Source organism: Lampetra planeri, chromosome 11, assembly GCF_965212315.1.
Source record: "Lampetra planeri chromosome 11, kcLamPlan1.2.h2, whole genome shotgun sequence".
NCBI lineage: Eukaryota > Metazoa > Chordata > Hyperoartia > Petromyzontiformes > Petromyzontidae > Lampetra > Lampetra planeri.
In genome coordinates this window covers 14,678,625-14,692,280 of record NC_136117.1, presented here as the reverse complement: position 1 = coordinate 14,692,280, position 13,656 = coordinate 14,678,625, and the positions used below count along the sequence as shown (strand labels likewise).

The 13,656-nt window shown below is 57.0% G+C and overlaps 1 protein-coding gene across 1 annotated transcript; it reads left to right on the top strand.

Annotated features, from left to right (window-relative positions):
- The first annotated feature begins 420 nt into the window (after positions 1-420).
- Positions 421-6,204, top strand: LOC144721374 (uncharacterized). Its single transcript, XM_078598940.1, has 3 exons — positions 421-3,126; positions 4,629-4,735; positions 5,674-6,204. The coding sequence occupies exons 1-3, from the start codon at positions 2,873-2,875 to the stop codon at positions 5,850-5,852; spliced, it is 540 nt and encodes a 179-aa protein (XP_078455066.1). The 5' UTR covers positions 421-2,872; the 3' UTR covers positions 5,853-6,204.
- Positions 6,205-13,656: the final 7,452 nt, after the last annotated feature.

Below are 13,656 nucleotides of genomic sequence, written 5' to 3'. Positions count from 1 at the left end.
GTTAGCGGATGTGTCGTGAGCCCCTCAAAGGGTTTTCAAAGTCCAATTCAGCCCTCGGGTAAATAAAATAAAATAAAAGTTCCCCACCCTTGCACTGCACACTCCCTTTCTTCGCTCTCCTTTCCTCACTCTCTCCCACCTCCCTCTCCCCTCTCTTCTCCCCACTCCTCTCATCATCCTTCTGTCCCCCGTCCTCTCTCTCTCCCCTCCTCTCACTCCCCCATCTTCTCTCCTCTCGATCCCCTCTCTCCCCCGCTCCCTTCTCTGCCCTCTCCCTACCTCTCTCCTGCCTCCACTCTCTCCCCTCTCCCTCTGCCCCCTCTCTCTCCCCCCTCACCTCTCCCTCTGCCCCCTCTCTCTCCCCCCTCACCTCTCCCTCTGCCCCCATCTCTCTCCCTCCTCACCTCTCCCTCTGCCCCCTCTCTCTCCCCCCTCACCTCTCCCTCTGCCCCCTCTCTCTCCCCCCTCACCTCTCCCTCTGCCCCCTCTCTCTCCCCCCTCACCTCTCCCTCTGCCCCCTCTCTCTCCCCTCTCCCCGTTGCTATAGAGACCGGGCCGCCCCCTCGGCTGCGCCTGATGTTGACGTTGGGTCTCTGTTTGTCCCCTTGCGTCATCGCGTCAACACATTGCCAGGGAGAGGCACGCACAGAGACACACAGAGACATACAGAGACACACAGAGACTCATAGAGACACACAGAGACTCATAGAGACACACAGAGACACACAGAGACTCATAGAGACACACAGAGACACATAGCCACGCATAGAGACACACAAAGACACACAAAGACACACAGAGACACATCGCCACACATAGAGACACAGAGACTCAGAGAGACACACAGAGACACACAGAGACTCATAGACACACATAGAGACACACAGAGACACACAGAGACTCACAGAGACACGTAGAGACGCACAGAGACACATAGACACCCGTAGAGGCACTGAGCCACAGAGACACATAGAGACATTCAGAGACAGACAAGCAGGTAGTCATAGACACATAGAGAGACATATACACTCATAGATGCACAGAGAGACAAAGACACGCACATCGACCTGTACACAGAGAGACATATAGAGACCAACAACAGCATCCGCCATTCGCCACTGACTGGTTTGACGTCACCACAGCGCTTGTGCCAGGCTAGGTGCACTTGGAGGCACTCACGCTCGTCACAGACCCACGTGCCATGGGTTGACGGAGCTGACTGGCAAACGTAGACAGACAGAGACATCGATACACACCATCCAAATCGATACACAGACATAGCAAAACCGAGGCAGACATACACACATATACAGGCAGAAGTAAGTAGACACGCACACACACACAGGCAAAGATCCCCCATATAGCCTTTACCAGACTGTTGGGGCACATGCTGTTAGCGAGCACACTCAAACACAGCAACACAATCTGGCTGACTGCCCACTCACTGACTTGCACTGACACACTCACTGACACACTCACTAACACACTCACTGACACTCACTGACACACTCACTGACACACTCACTGACTTGCACTGACACACTCACTGACACACTCACTGACACACTCACTGACTTGCACTGACACACTCACTGACACACTCACTGACACAATCACTGACACACTCACTGACACACTCACTGACTTGCACTGACACACTCAGCACTGATACACTCACTGACACACTCACTAACACACTCACTGACACACTCACTGACTTGCACTGATACACTCACTGACACACTCACTGACTTGCACTGACACACTCACTAACACACTCACTGACACACTCACTAACACACTCACGGACACACTCACTGACACACTCACTGACTTGCACTGACACACTCACTAACACACTCACTGACACACTCACTAACACACTCACGGACACACTCACTGACACACTCACTGACTTGCACTGACACACTCACTAACACACTCACTGACACACTCACTAACACACTCACGGACACACTCACTGACACACTCACTGACTTGCACTGACACACTCACTAACACACTCACTGACACACTCACTAACACACTCACGGACACACTCACTGACACACTCACTGACTTGCACTGACACACTCACTAACACACTCACTGACACACTCACTAACACACTCACGGACACACTCACTGACACAATCACTGACACACTCACTGACACACTCACTGACTTGCACTGACACACTCACTAACACACTCACTGACACACTCACTAACACACTCACGGACACACTCACTGACACAATCACTGACACACTCACTGACACACTCACTGACTTGCACTGACACACTCAGCACTGATACACTCACTGACACACTCACTAACACACTCACTGACACACTCACTGACTTGCACTGATACACTCACTGACACACTCACTGACTTGCACTGACACACTCACTAACACACTCACTGACACACTCACTAACACACTCACGGACACACTCACTGACACACTCACTGACTTGCACTGACACACTCACTAACACACTCACTGACACACTCACTAACACACTCACGGACACACTCACTGACACACTCACTGACTTACTCACTGACACACTCACTGACACACTCACTGACACACTCACTAACACACTCACTGACACACTCACTGACACACTCACTGACACACTCACTGCCACACTGCTCCCTGACACACTCGCGCACCTGTGTCGTCGAGCGTGTAGAGAGAGAGTCCCATCACTCTCCGCCGCTGACCCGCGGGTCTCACAGAGTGACTCACAGCTCCTCCATTTCAAATTAAACAAAAAGGTCGGATACCGCCTTGTCCACCTCGTCCACCTCCTCCGCCTCGTTCATTCAAAGTCGCCGCGACTTCCACCCGCGGCCGACATGGAAAACAGCGGCCCACGGCGGGGCAGCTACGGCAACAACAACAGCAGCAGCAGCAACAACAACAGCAGCAGCAGTAGCAGCAACAAAAGCAACAACAGCAACAACAACAACAGCAGCAGCAACAACAGCAGCCCACGGGGAGAGCCGCGAGAATTGGGGGTCGTCCCGGGGGTGGACTGTGGGGTGGACTGTGGGGGTGACGCGGCGGGGGGCGCGAAGGACCCCCCCCTGTACGTGCAGCAGCTGTACAGGTGAGCACAGGAGCCGTGCGCAGGTAACGTCCGCGGAGCTCCTGAACTTAGCTGCGTACAGGTGAGACTGGGGGGTCTCGATTTACTTGCGTAGAGGTGAGATTTGGGGGTTCTGAACTCACCTCCGTACAGGTGAGACTGGGGGTTCTGATATCACCTGCATACAGGTGAAAGTGGGGTTCTGAACTCACCTGGGCACAGGTGAGACTGAGGGGTCTCGATTTACCTGCGTAGAGGTGAGATTTGGGGGTGAACTCACCTCCGTACAGGTGAGACTTGGGGTTCTGGTATCACCTGTATACAGGTGAAAGTGGGGTTCTGAACTCACCTGGGTACAGGTGAGACTGAGATTCCTAAACTCACCTGTGCGCAGGTGAACATGCTGATGCAGGCTCCAAACAGGGTGCAAGCAACTCCTACCAGCGCTTGCTATGAACGACTCGTACAGGTGACCGCTCTAAGCGGAATCGACAGGCGATCCCTACGCTGGTGGATTGGGCTCGAGAGTGGGACGAGATTTGTCTCCATCCGTCCTCCTCTATGGAGGGAGGGGCCGGCTCGACGCGACCTCTGATCCCGGGGAACGACCGCGGTTTTCTGTCCCGAGTCGCTGTTGACTCAGCGGCCGCGATTGTTTCCTCTGCCTGAGAACGGCTCCCTGACTCCCGGAGCTGTGCGGAGGAATGCGTGACCTCTAACCGTGACCTTAACCTTGACCTATAACCATGACCTCTAAGCGTGGTCTCTAATGTGGAACTCAAAGACACACCAAGCGGCTATGAGGAACAACACCCGAAACGTCCGTGAGCCCGTCAGATCTCGTAAGCTAAGCAGCGTTGCGCCTGGGGATTCGTCGGATGGTCGACCGCCATGCCTAGCAGCAGATATGAAAGATACCAGGAGTAATCGTCCACAGCCCTTCCTTGTTAATCCACTGCTGGATGAGGGCCTCTCCCCACGCTGAGTCGGTCATAGTCGGGGGGTTGTTTGACCTCCCCACGCGCCGGGACAGTGCGCGTTGATGGAGGTGCGGCGAGTCGGGAAGGCGACCTGTGCGCTCCCCTTGCGGGCACGCCTCCACGTCAGCTGATGCTGGGAGAGGGAGGACGGCGATGACGTCTCGCTGTGGTCCCCGCACTCACTGATTCATCTCAGCGGCAACACATCGGAACGTGGACACGTCGAGTGCATAGGGCGAGAGCAATGAGGGTACATTACAATAATAATATAGGATAATTGCGAATACGTGTACCTGAAATCTAGTGGTAGTGCCTTACGCCGCTAATCCCTACGGAAAGCCAGCCTTGCAGCGTTCCGGAAAATATCGAGCGAGAAATTAGATTTCAAATGATGCTGCCCCCCCCCCACTCCTCACCCCCCCCCCCCCCCGCTGTTCACCACCCCCGCTCCTCACCACCCCCCACCCCCCGCTGCTCACCACCTCCCCCCCACGCTCCTCACCACCCCCGCTCCTCACCACCCCCGCCCCCCCCCCCCCCCAGGCTGCTGGGCCAGGCCGAGGCGGACACTTTCCTGTTCCCACGATTGAAGTCGAGCAAGCAGCGACCTCCCAAAGGGGCCCCCGCCGAGGGGACCCGCAAGGTGCCAGGTGCGTGGGGGGCGCTATGAGATGTTAACGACCTCTCCCGGTTTAGATTTAAAGCTTTCGTGACTGCATGGATTCATCTTCTTGGTTCTTTCGGTAAAGTCACGTAGAAGGGAAATAATAAAATAAAAAAAATATAACAATAAAATACAATCAATCCTCAGGTGAAGAACAGGTCTGTCTTTCCGACAGACCTGTTCTTCACCTGAGGACGGCTGCTTGCGTTGTGGCCGAAACGTCGTGAGAATTGTATGTTATTTTTTATTTTTATTATTTTATTATTTCCCTTCTACGTGACTTTACCGAAAGAATCAAGAAGACCTCTCCCGGTGTGCAGGAGGCCGTGGGCTCGATCCCGACCCTGATGTCTGCCGTATATTTGGAGTTTGCGTGTTCTCCCCGTGGTTGTGTAGATTTTTCTCCGGCTCTTGCGGTTTTTCCCCTCCACATTTAGAAACACGCGTTTCGTTGAGCTCTCATTTGTGGCCAGGTCGCTTCTGAAAAGAGCTACAGTGGGCCTTGCTCTGTAAAATAAGCAAAAAATGTTTCAAAGTTTTAGTTTATAGTTTGAGAGGGGGTGACCTCTCTTTGTCAACCCCAGGGCTTCATCTTAGCCGGGTCTGAGCTAGAACAAAAACAAATTCCCCACCTCGGCACACCACATCTAGTAAACCTCCCCCTATGGTGGCGTGGCGACCACTCACGTGCCACCTACTTCAGTCTCGTTACCAGCGCCGACAGAAATACTCAATGAGAAGTTACACCCCGCTCAGCCGCACCGCCACGTGACTCCCTAGTAGCACCACGTGACTCCCTGTAGCACCACGTGACGCCCTAGTAGCACCACGTGACTCCCTGTAGCACCACGTGACGCCCTAGTACCTGCACGTGTCACGTGTGGCACCGACGACACCTGGCATCCGTGTTGTCGTTGTCTGCAGAGCGCGGCGCGCGAGCTGAGAGCGCGTGGCAGGCGATGTGCGACCGCTCCCGACTCCGCTTCGAGCAACTCCAGCTCCACGCAGCCCCTGTGCACCTGGTGAGAAGGAGTCCCTCGTGGTGGGGGTCAAGGTCAGGCTCGGGGTCAATGTCACGGGCAGGCACGTGCTTCGTTCTGTAAGTCACGGGGAGAGGTTTATTGAGCTCAGTTTTGTTTTTGAGTGAAGCGAAGTCAACGTTTTGTTTCTGACCGAGCGGGTGCCGAGCGGTGCTTCCCCTGGACTGGAGGCTCTAATCGAGTGGTGTAGCTTCCACGTTACTATGCCGGGGGTCGCTTCACGATGAAAGGCGATGATGAGAGGTATGGCCTTGAGTTGGGATCGACATTATTCCCTAAAATAACTGATTCTAACGTCAGCCAGATGGTCCGTGTCTCCCTTGTCCACCCCATGTCTCCTGTCTGGCCCCGTGTCTCCTCGCGTCTCCAGTGTCTCCCTCGTCTTCGCGTCTCTCCTGCCACAGCCCCCCCCCCCCCCCCCATCATATCCCCACTCACACTGGTTCCGTGGTACCTCGTGTTTCCAGTGTCTGTGTCTCCCTGCGCCTCCTTTGTCCCCTCGTCTCTCCCGTCTCTCCAAGTGTACCTTCCGCGTCTCCTGCATGCACTGTATGTTGAACTTCTTTCGCACCGTACGTAGCCAACCGTGCTTATCGGAGGTTCGTCTCCACGGTATCTCCCATTGACACTTCTCCCGTGTCTCCGTGTCTCCGTGGGGTGGTGGTGGTGGAGTCGGCGGAGCTGTCCGCGGTGCTGATCGCCAAGCTCCGCCACCAGGAGGCGCTGCGTCGCTCGCGTCTTCTCCGCCTGCAGGGCGCCAACTGGGGGGCGGGGGTCCTGGGCCGAGACCCCCACCGGGACCCCTTCCGCGGGGGGTTCGGTCCCGCCTGGTTCCTGCTCCCGGCGATCGGCGAGCAGCAGAGGCAGCAGGTGCTTAGACCCAGTCTGTCTATTTATGGTGCAGTATTAACGCCAGTTAGTAATCCTGGAAGCGACACCGAGTCTCAAAGCTGCTTTGAAGAGACTCCTACTACATGCCTGTTATGAGAGGTTAGAGCTATTTAGGTATTTAAACTGTGCACATGGTCACAATCCCAACGCATTAATCGGCCAGCAACAAACAGCACCATGGTCTTGAATTGAGCAAGGTTGTTTATTGTGAGGGCTTGGAGCGGGGGGCGACGGGAGAAGGAATTCCAGAGTGGAGCAGTCGAAGGGAAAGAGTGGTGAGTGGGTGAGTGTGTGTGTGAGTGAGTGAGTGGGTGAGTAGGTGAGTGAGTGTGCTGAATGGGTGAGAGAGAGTGGTGGGTGAGTAGGTGAGTGAGTGTGTGAGGGAATGGGTGAGCGAGTGGTGGGTGAGTGGGTGAGTAGGTGAGTGTGTGAGTGGATTGGTGAGAGAGTGGTGCGTGAGTGGGTGATTGAGCGGGTGAGTGAGCGGGTGAATGGGTGAGTGTGTAGGTGAGTGAGTGGGTGGATAGGTGGGTGAGCGTGTCGGCAAGTGCGCCGTTGTGACCTGCCGTGGTCGTGGTTGGATACAGTGTGGACGAGACGAAAGAGTTCACGTTGGCTTCACGCTGGAGAAGCTCGGAGAGCGGTTTGCTCCCCGGAACAGTGACCCTGCCCGCCCGTGACTCTCCGCCTGCCCTCTGCTCTCTCTCTCTCCCTCGAGGCCATCTGTCAAACGCCCGCCGGTGGCCGTGGCCCCAATCCCCCCACAACGGTGGGAGGCGGGGGCCCAGCGGGGACCCGCGGGGAAGGGAAGTGCACCAGGGTTCGCTACAGGTGAGCTGAGATTAACAACCGCCTACCTGTAAAGTGTTGTTGTTGGTTGTTGTTGTTGTTGTTATTCGCACTCGTCACGCATTTGCGTGGATGGGGGGTGCGGGGGGAGCCGTGATGACGTCGGCACGCACGAACCCGGCTCAAGGTCGTGGGATGCTCGCCCGTACGCCAGCCAGCAAAACTTGTTTTTCTAATTAAATAATGTAACAGTACAGTCGTGTATGATAAGTTTTAAAACGTATTTAATATATATTCTCGGTGGCATTCTGCCCCAATGCCCCCGCGCGCCCCACGCAGACCAGGCGCCACTAATGGGCTCCCTTTTTCAGATTCCTCTCGGAGACAACAAACAACACCCCGGTGATCGGGGGCCGCGCCGGCATCAAGGGGGCCGCAAGTTGGGGGGCACGGGACCCCCGGAAGAAAGTCGGCACTCACACCGAGGGCTCGCCGCCGAAACCCTCGTCGATCCCCGCGCAGGCCCCCTCTGGGGACCCCTGCCGAGACCCCCGGGAAGGAGGGGGCCTGTGGGAGCCGCTGTCCCTGCCCGCGCTCGAGGCGCGCGGCCGCGTGGTGCGGGCGCTGGGGCGCGGCGCGTTCCGGAACGGCGCGGCGCGCGTGTGGCTCGTGGACGAGGCAGCCGCTCGCCGCTTCTCCTGAGTGCCGTTACACGGCAAGTCCTCGCTTAACGCGGTAGATGCGTTCCTAAAAAATGTAGCGATAACGTTCGGCGAGATAGGACGTACAACTACGCACACACGCAGTGAGATGGCGTGACAAATAACTGAGGGTACGCCGCGCGTTACTGTATCATTCCGCGTGCTGTATCGTAGCGCTCAGCCGCGCAGCCTAAGAAAGTAGTTCCTTGTCGACTACTCATGCACCGCGTTAGAAAAGGCGCGTTCCGCGTTATAATGGTGCACGTTCGGCGTTGTGGGAAAGCGTTTCCTAATTGAAGAACCGCATTGTAGCAAGAACGCATTGTGTGAACAGCGCGCGTTAAGCAAGGACTTACCTATATCACCTGAAAGTTAAAGTTACAGACTTGTTTACGCCACGCTCGGGTTTCCTTAGACTCAGAGGCGCGGGAAACTACAGACAAGCGGGAGAGGCAGCCAGAATCGGTGCTACGAACAATCACCCAAGCTCTGTGATCCTACACTTGGATGTTTGGCCAACTCCGTGAATGCGCGGTGATACCACACGGGAAGAGAGCCGAGTGCCTAGAGAAGGCCCAGGGGGGTGATGCTCAATCACAGATGGAGACAGACGGAGATGAATCCACCGCCTTGTCCTGTCGAGCCAGGGCATGGGCACATCCTCGACGCCCACGGGAAGGGAGTTGCACAGCCCATCTGTGTGTGATCCACCAAGCCCCGCTGCTGCTTCCACAAGTGCTGGACTACAAGAGAGCCGCGTGCAGCGGCAGCGGAGCCACCGCCCTGCGTGGGTTCCAGATTCTAGAGGGTTTATTAAATCACGTGGAGATATACGTTGTGGAAAATCAATATTGTACGAGAAGGAATCAAACGTAGCAGTAAATATCACGCCAGCCAGAGCCTGGCCACATGGCTCAGTAAATATGAACAAGGCCCCTCCCGTGCCGCCCGTGTGCCAGGTCGCGCGTCTCTCCTGCACCGCCATGGGTAATTAAATTCACTCACACTCGCCTTGGGATTTGCTTTATTTTCCTTCCAAACGGATTGTGTGCTTACTTCTACAATGATATGTTCTTGTGTTTAATTTGTTCGATAGTAACGGTGCCTTCTATGGCCAGATTCTGTGCCGGGAAGGCGCCACAGATTCACGAATACACATCGACTCGGCTTGACTCGTCCGGAACATCGTGGTGTTAAAAGAAAAGAAAAAAAGCACATATATACATGATGATCGATGACGTTTCGGGTGCAACGCCTCGCGTCGTCCACCAGGAGGCGGACGACGCGAGGCGTTCGCAAGAGTCGGCCCTCGTGGGCCATATTCGAAATTTACGAAACTCCAAAATGACACCGTAAATTACTCAATGTGGATTAAACACAGCAGCAACCATCGCCCCCTGCTCGCATAGCCGTGCCCCGGGTCACTCAAACGGGACCTGGTCCCTTGAGTACTCACCACCTCGTGTCCACCCGCTGGACTGCTGAGAGGCGAGGTTCATCCACAAGCACCCGGGGATCAAACCCGCACACTTTGTTTTATTTCGCTACCCATATCGCCCTGACGACACACACCACGCGTGACGAGGTAGAGGCGCAGCGCTGCAATTGCTGTGCTCGCCCCACTGCTGGCGGAAGGGCCTCCACTGGAGGAAGCTGTCGAAGGGCGCCAGAGTGGCTAGGAGATGTTGACGACCTCGCCTGGTCGACAGGAGGTCGTGACGTCTGCTGCTGTGTATTTGGAGTTTGCGTGTCGAGTGGATTTTTCTCCGGGTCCTCTGGTTTTCCCCTCCACATTTAGAATCACGTGTTTAGAGTATTTGGCTGCTGTAAATTTACACTTCGTTGAGCTGTCATTTGTGGCCTTACTTGGTAATATGCAAATAGAACGAACCCCCTCTAGAGGGTAGTTGGCCGCCTCTTCCACTCTGGTCAGAGCGTCTCAGAAGAGGTGGGAGTACCGACACTTCACCCCCCCCCCCCACCGCCACACTGACCTGCCGAACTGTGACGAACTGTGACGAACCCATTCACACTGCCGCATCGGGAGATCGACCTGGCGGCCTTTGGATTGTGCAGTCTGCTGACCGCCGCACCACGGAAGCATCCATATCGTGAATATCGTAGAAAAAAGACAAATACATCCAATAGAGTCGGCAAAGACTGTTGGGGAAAGTGCTGTTAGCGATCACCTATTGAGGCCAAAACGGCGCACGAGCAGGTAGCGTTTTCAGCACCACGCCCGGCCACCTTTGTCTCCCCAGTGCTGATGTTTAAACGCCGCAGTGGGTTCTCATTTGAGGCCGAGTCGACCCAGCTGAGGGCGGGGACAATGTCGAGTTAGTGGTGCAGTGCGCTAAACCACGTGCGCCACCGCTCCCCACACACAAAGACACACAAAAACACACACTCGCAGAAGGCACTTAGACCCAGAGTGGAGACCCCACGCGGTGCAGAGAAGTGAGGTCACCTGCACAGGACAGGTGTGTCCAGGTGAAGCTGGAGGCTGAGAGGCCTTCCCCGCTCCCCTCTCCCACGATCATCCCTCCCCGTGCTCAGTGTTGCTTCCAGGTGAAAATCAAGTGTTGAGGGGGAGCACCACCTAAAGTGCTGGGGTGGGGGCCGCCCATAGCCACACTCCACTCCCAACTCACACTCCACCCATAGCCACACTCCACCAACCAACAATCCACCCACACCTGTACGCTCCACGTGTACGCGCCGCGTGTGTGGGCGTCGGTACAACGTGGATCGCGTGGCTATCTCTGCTCAGTCTCATCGCGCTGCGTGGGATGAGACTGTGGGGTGACACCGTGGAGGTGACGAGGTGTCGACTGTGAAGCAGCTGCCAAATCTGGCAGAAGCAAGGAAGCCATAGCGAGGTGCGGTGGTGGTAGTGGCATTTACTGCCGTGACCTCTTGACCTTGATGCTTCTTCAACCGACTGTGAATTGGGGGGGGGGGCACTGTGGGGGAGGCGGCACTGCTGTTCATCGGCTGGGGGGGGTATGGACCTCCCCCTGCCGTCACCCACCACCAACACCCCCCCCACCACCACGTGACAATTTCAAACAGACCCCCACCCCCCGTGATCACGTCTCAATATCATCCGAAACTCCACGTCCCTCGACGTCTCTTTGCTCACGCGTGCATTGACATGGTGGAAATTCCACATTGCTACGACGGGAGCGAGTCCATCTCACATGTTTAACCATCGTTGATTACATCCGGGCACCGTTAACTCCCCGCCCCCTAGTAGCTCGCCACCACCACCACCGCCACCACCTCCACCACCACCACCACCACCGCCGCCACCACCACCACCGCCACCACCTCCACCACCACCACCACCACCGCCGCCACCACCTTGGGAGCCTCACTTCTACCGGGCGCACTTCCGCGAGGCGCGCGACTTCCCCGCCTGCTGGGGGTAAGACGCGCGCCCGGGGGGTCCCGGGGGAGGCGGGGCAGCGTGCCGGGGCAGGTCGGGCAGCGGCAACGCGAGCACGGCGATGGGGATGCAGCCTGGGGGCAGCCCCGCGGGGGCAGGCTGCCCCGGGGCGAAGGGGAAGATCTGGTAGCCGGCCGAGCAGAGGGTGGGCAGCGCGTCGTCCGGCCTGTGGGCAGCGGTGCATCAGCAGCGGCGTCAGAAGGATCATCCGGATCAGGCATCATGATCATCATGCACGACGCCTTAAGTAGCAGCAGCAGCATCGTACATCATAATCAGCAGCAGCAGCATCATCAGTTGTGAGATCGATCGAGGTGCATCATCGCCAAGAGATCCGCTGCTGCCTCGCGTGTCCCCTCGTGCCCCCCTGTCTGCCCCAGGGCTCCAGGTATGTTGAACTCTTTCGCACCGCACGAAGCCAATCGTGCTAATCGGAGGTGCGGGGAATGACAACAAAGGTGCCAGTCTCCCGTGTCCCCCCTTGTCCCCCAGTGTCCCCCCGTCTCGCCTCGTGCCGTACCCCCCCCCCCCCACTCCGTACCCCCCCCCCCCCCCCGCTCACCCGTGGAAGCCGACGTTGTCGTACCCGCGCCCCCCGCGCGCGCTCTCTTCCCGTGCGCCCTCCCACCTCTCGCTCCTCCACGAACTCCATACTGGGGACGGGGTGATGGGGGGGTGAGAGAGGGGGGTAATGGGGGGGTGAGAGAGGGGGGTGATGGGGGGAATGAGAGGGGGGGTTGCGGGGTGAGCGGTGGGTGGATGCCCACGCGTTCCAACTCGGTGTATTCGCTGCATGAACAACGAAGGAGGCGCAGACCCCCCGCGTAGCCTGCACGGGCTGTGAGCGAGCCCCTATCGAGTGAGACCTGCACGTGGGTGGCCGCTGGGCAGAACCACGCCCAGCCGCCTTTGTCTCCCCACCAGTGATGTTTACACACGGCACCAAGTATTCATTTAAGGCTAAGTCGACTTCGAGGAGGCCCAGACCCGGTTTAAACATCACTCGCTACTGATGTTGGCCGTGGCCGGGAGTCGAACACAAGTGGCTGGGTTCGTAGCGCGGCGAGCGAACCACTGCGCCACCGCTCACCAACGTGGGAACACCGTCCCACAGCTTTCTTTAGTTTCACCACCGCCAATTGAACTCCATGCCCAGTGACATTATGGTACTCCAAGAAAGGGCCATTTCCTGAAACGTCGTCTATTATATAAATGTTTTAAAGCCACAGTGTTGACACAGGACGTGTTGGGTGGCTGTCGTCGGTATTGGCCGTGCTAGTGCACCACTGCCAACTCAGCAGCAGCAGCGATCCCGAGGTAATTTGTCCTGGTGATGAGGTCATTGGGCGCCACAGTGGCTGGGAGATGTTAACTACCTCGCCTGGTAGACAGGAGGTCGTCGATTCAATGACAACAATGGCAACTGTATATTTGGAGTTTGCATGTTCTCCTCGTGGTCGCGTGGATTTGTCTCTGGGTGCTCCGGGTTTTCTCTCCACGTTTAGAATCAACATCACCACGCGTTTAGAGCATTTGGTTGCTATACATTTCCACGCGATAAGCCAACTTCGTTGAGCTGTCATCTGTGGTCCAGGTCTCTTCTGAAAAAAGAGCTACATAGCTCAGTGGGCCTTACTTGGTAAAATACCAAGAAAATAGTTGATAGTTTAAGACCGCAGGAGCTTCTACCTCCGGGGATCGATTCCAGCACGACCTCTGCGAACGCCGCGGTGCCCGGAGAACTCCCGCTCCTCCGGGTGCTCCACCGGGTGCCCCCCTCCGTGACCCCCTCCGTGACCCCCTCCGTGACCCCCTCCGTGACCCCCCTCGTGCCCCTCTCCGTGACCCCCCCTCGTGCCCCTCTCCGTGACCCCCCCCGTGCCACCGCTGCTGCTGCTGCTGCAGCTGCCGCTGCTGCTGACGTTGCAGGCGACGGCTGCGCAGGCAGCAGGAGACGAAGGCGGTGGAGAGGACGAGGATGAGGGCGCCGCTCACCACGGAGGCCAGCACCGCCACGCGGTACCCCATCTCGTCCTCT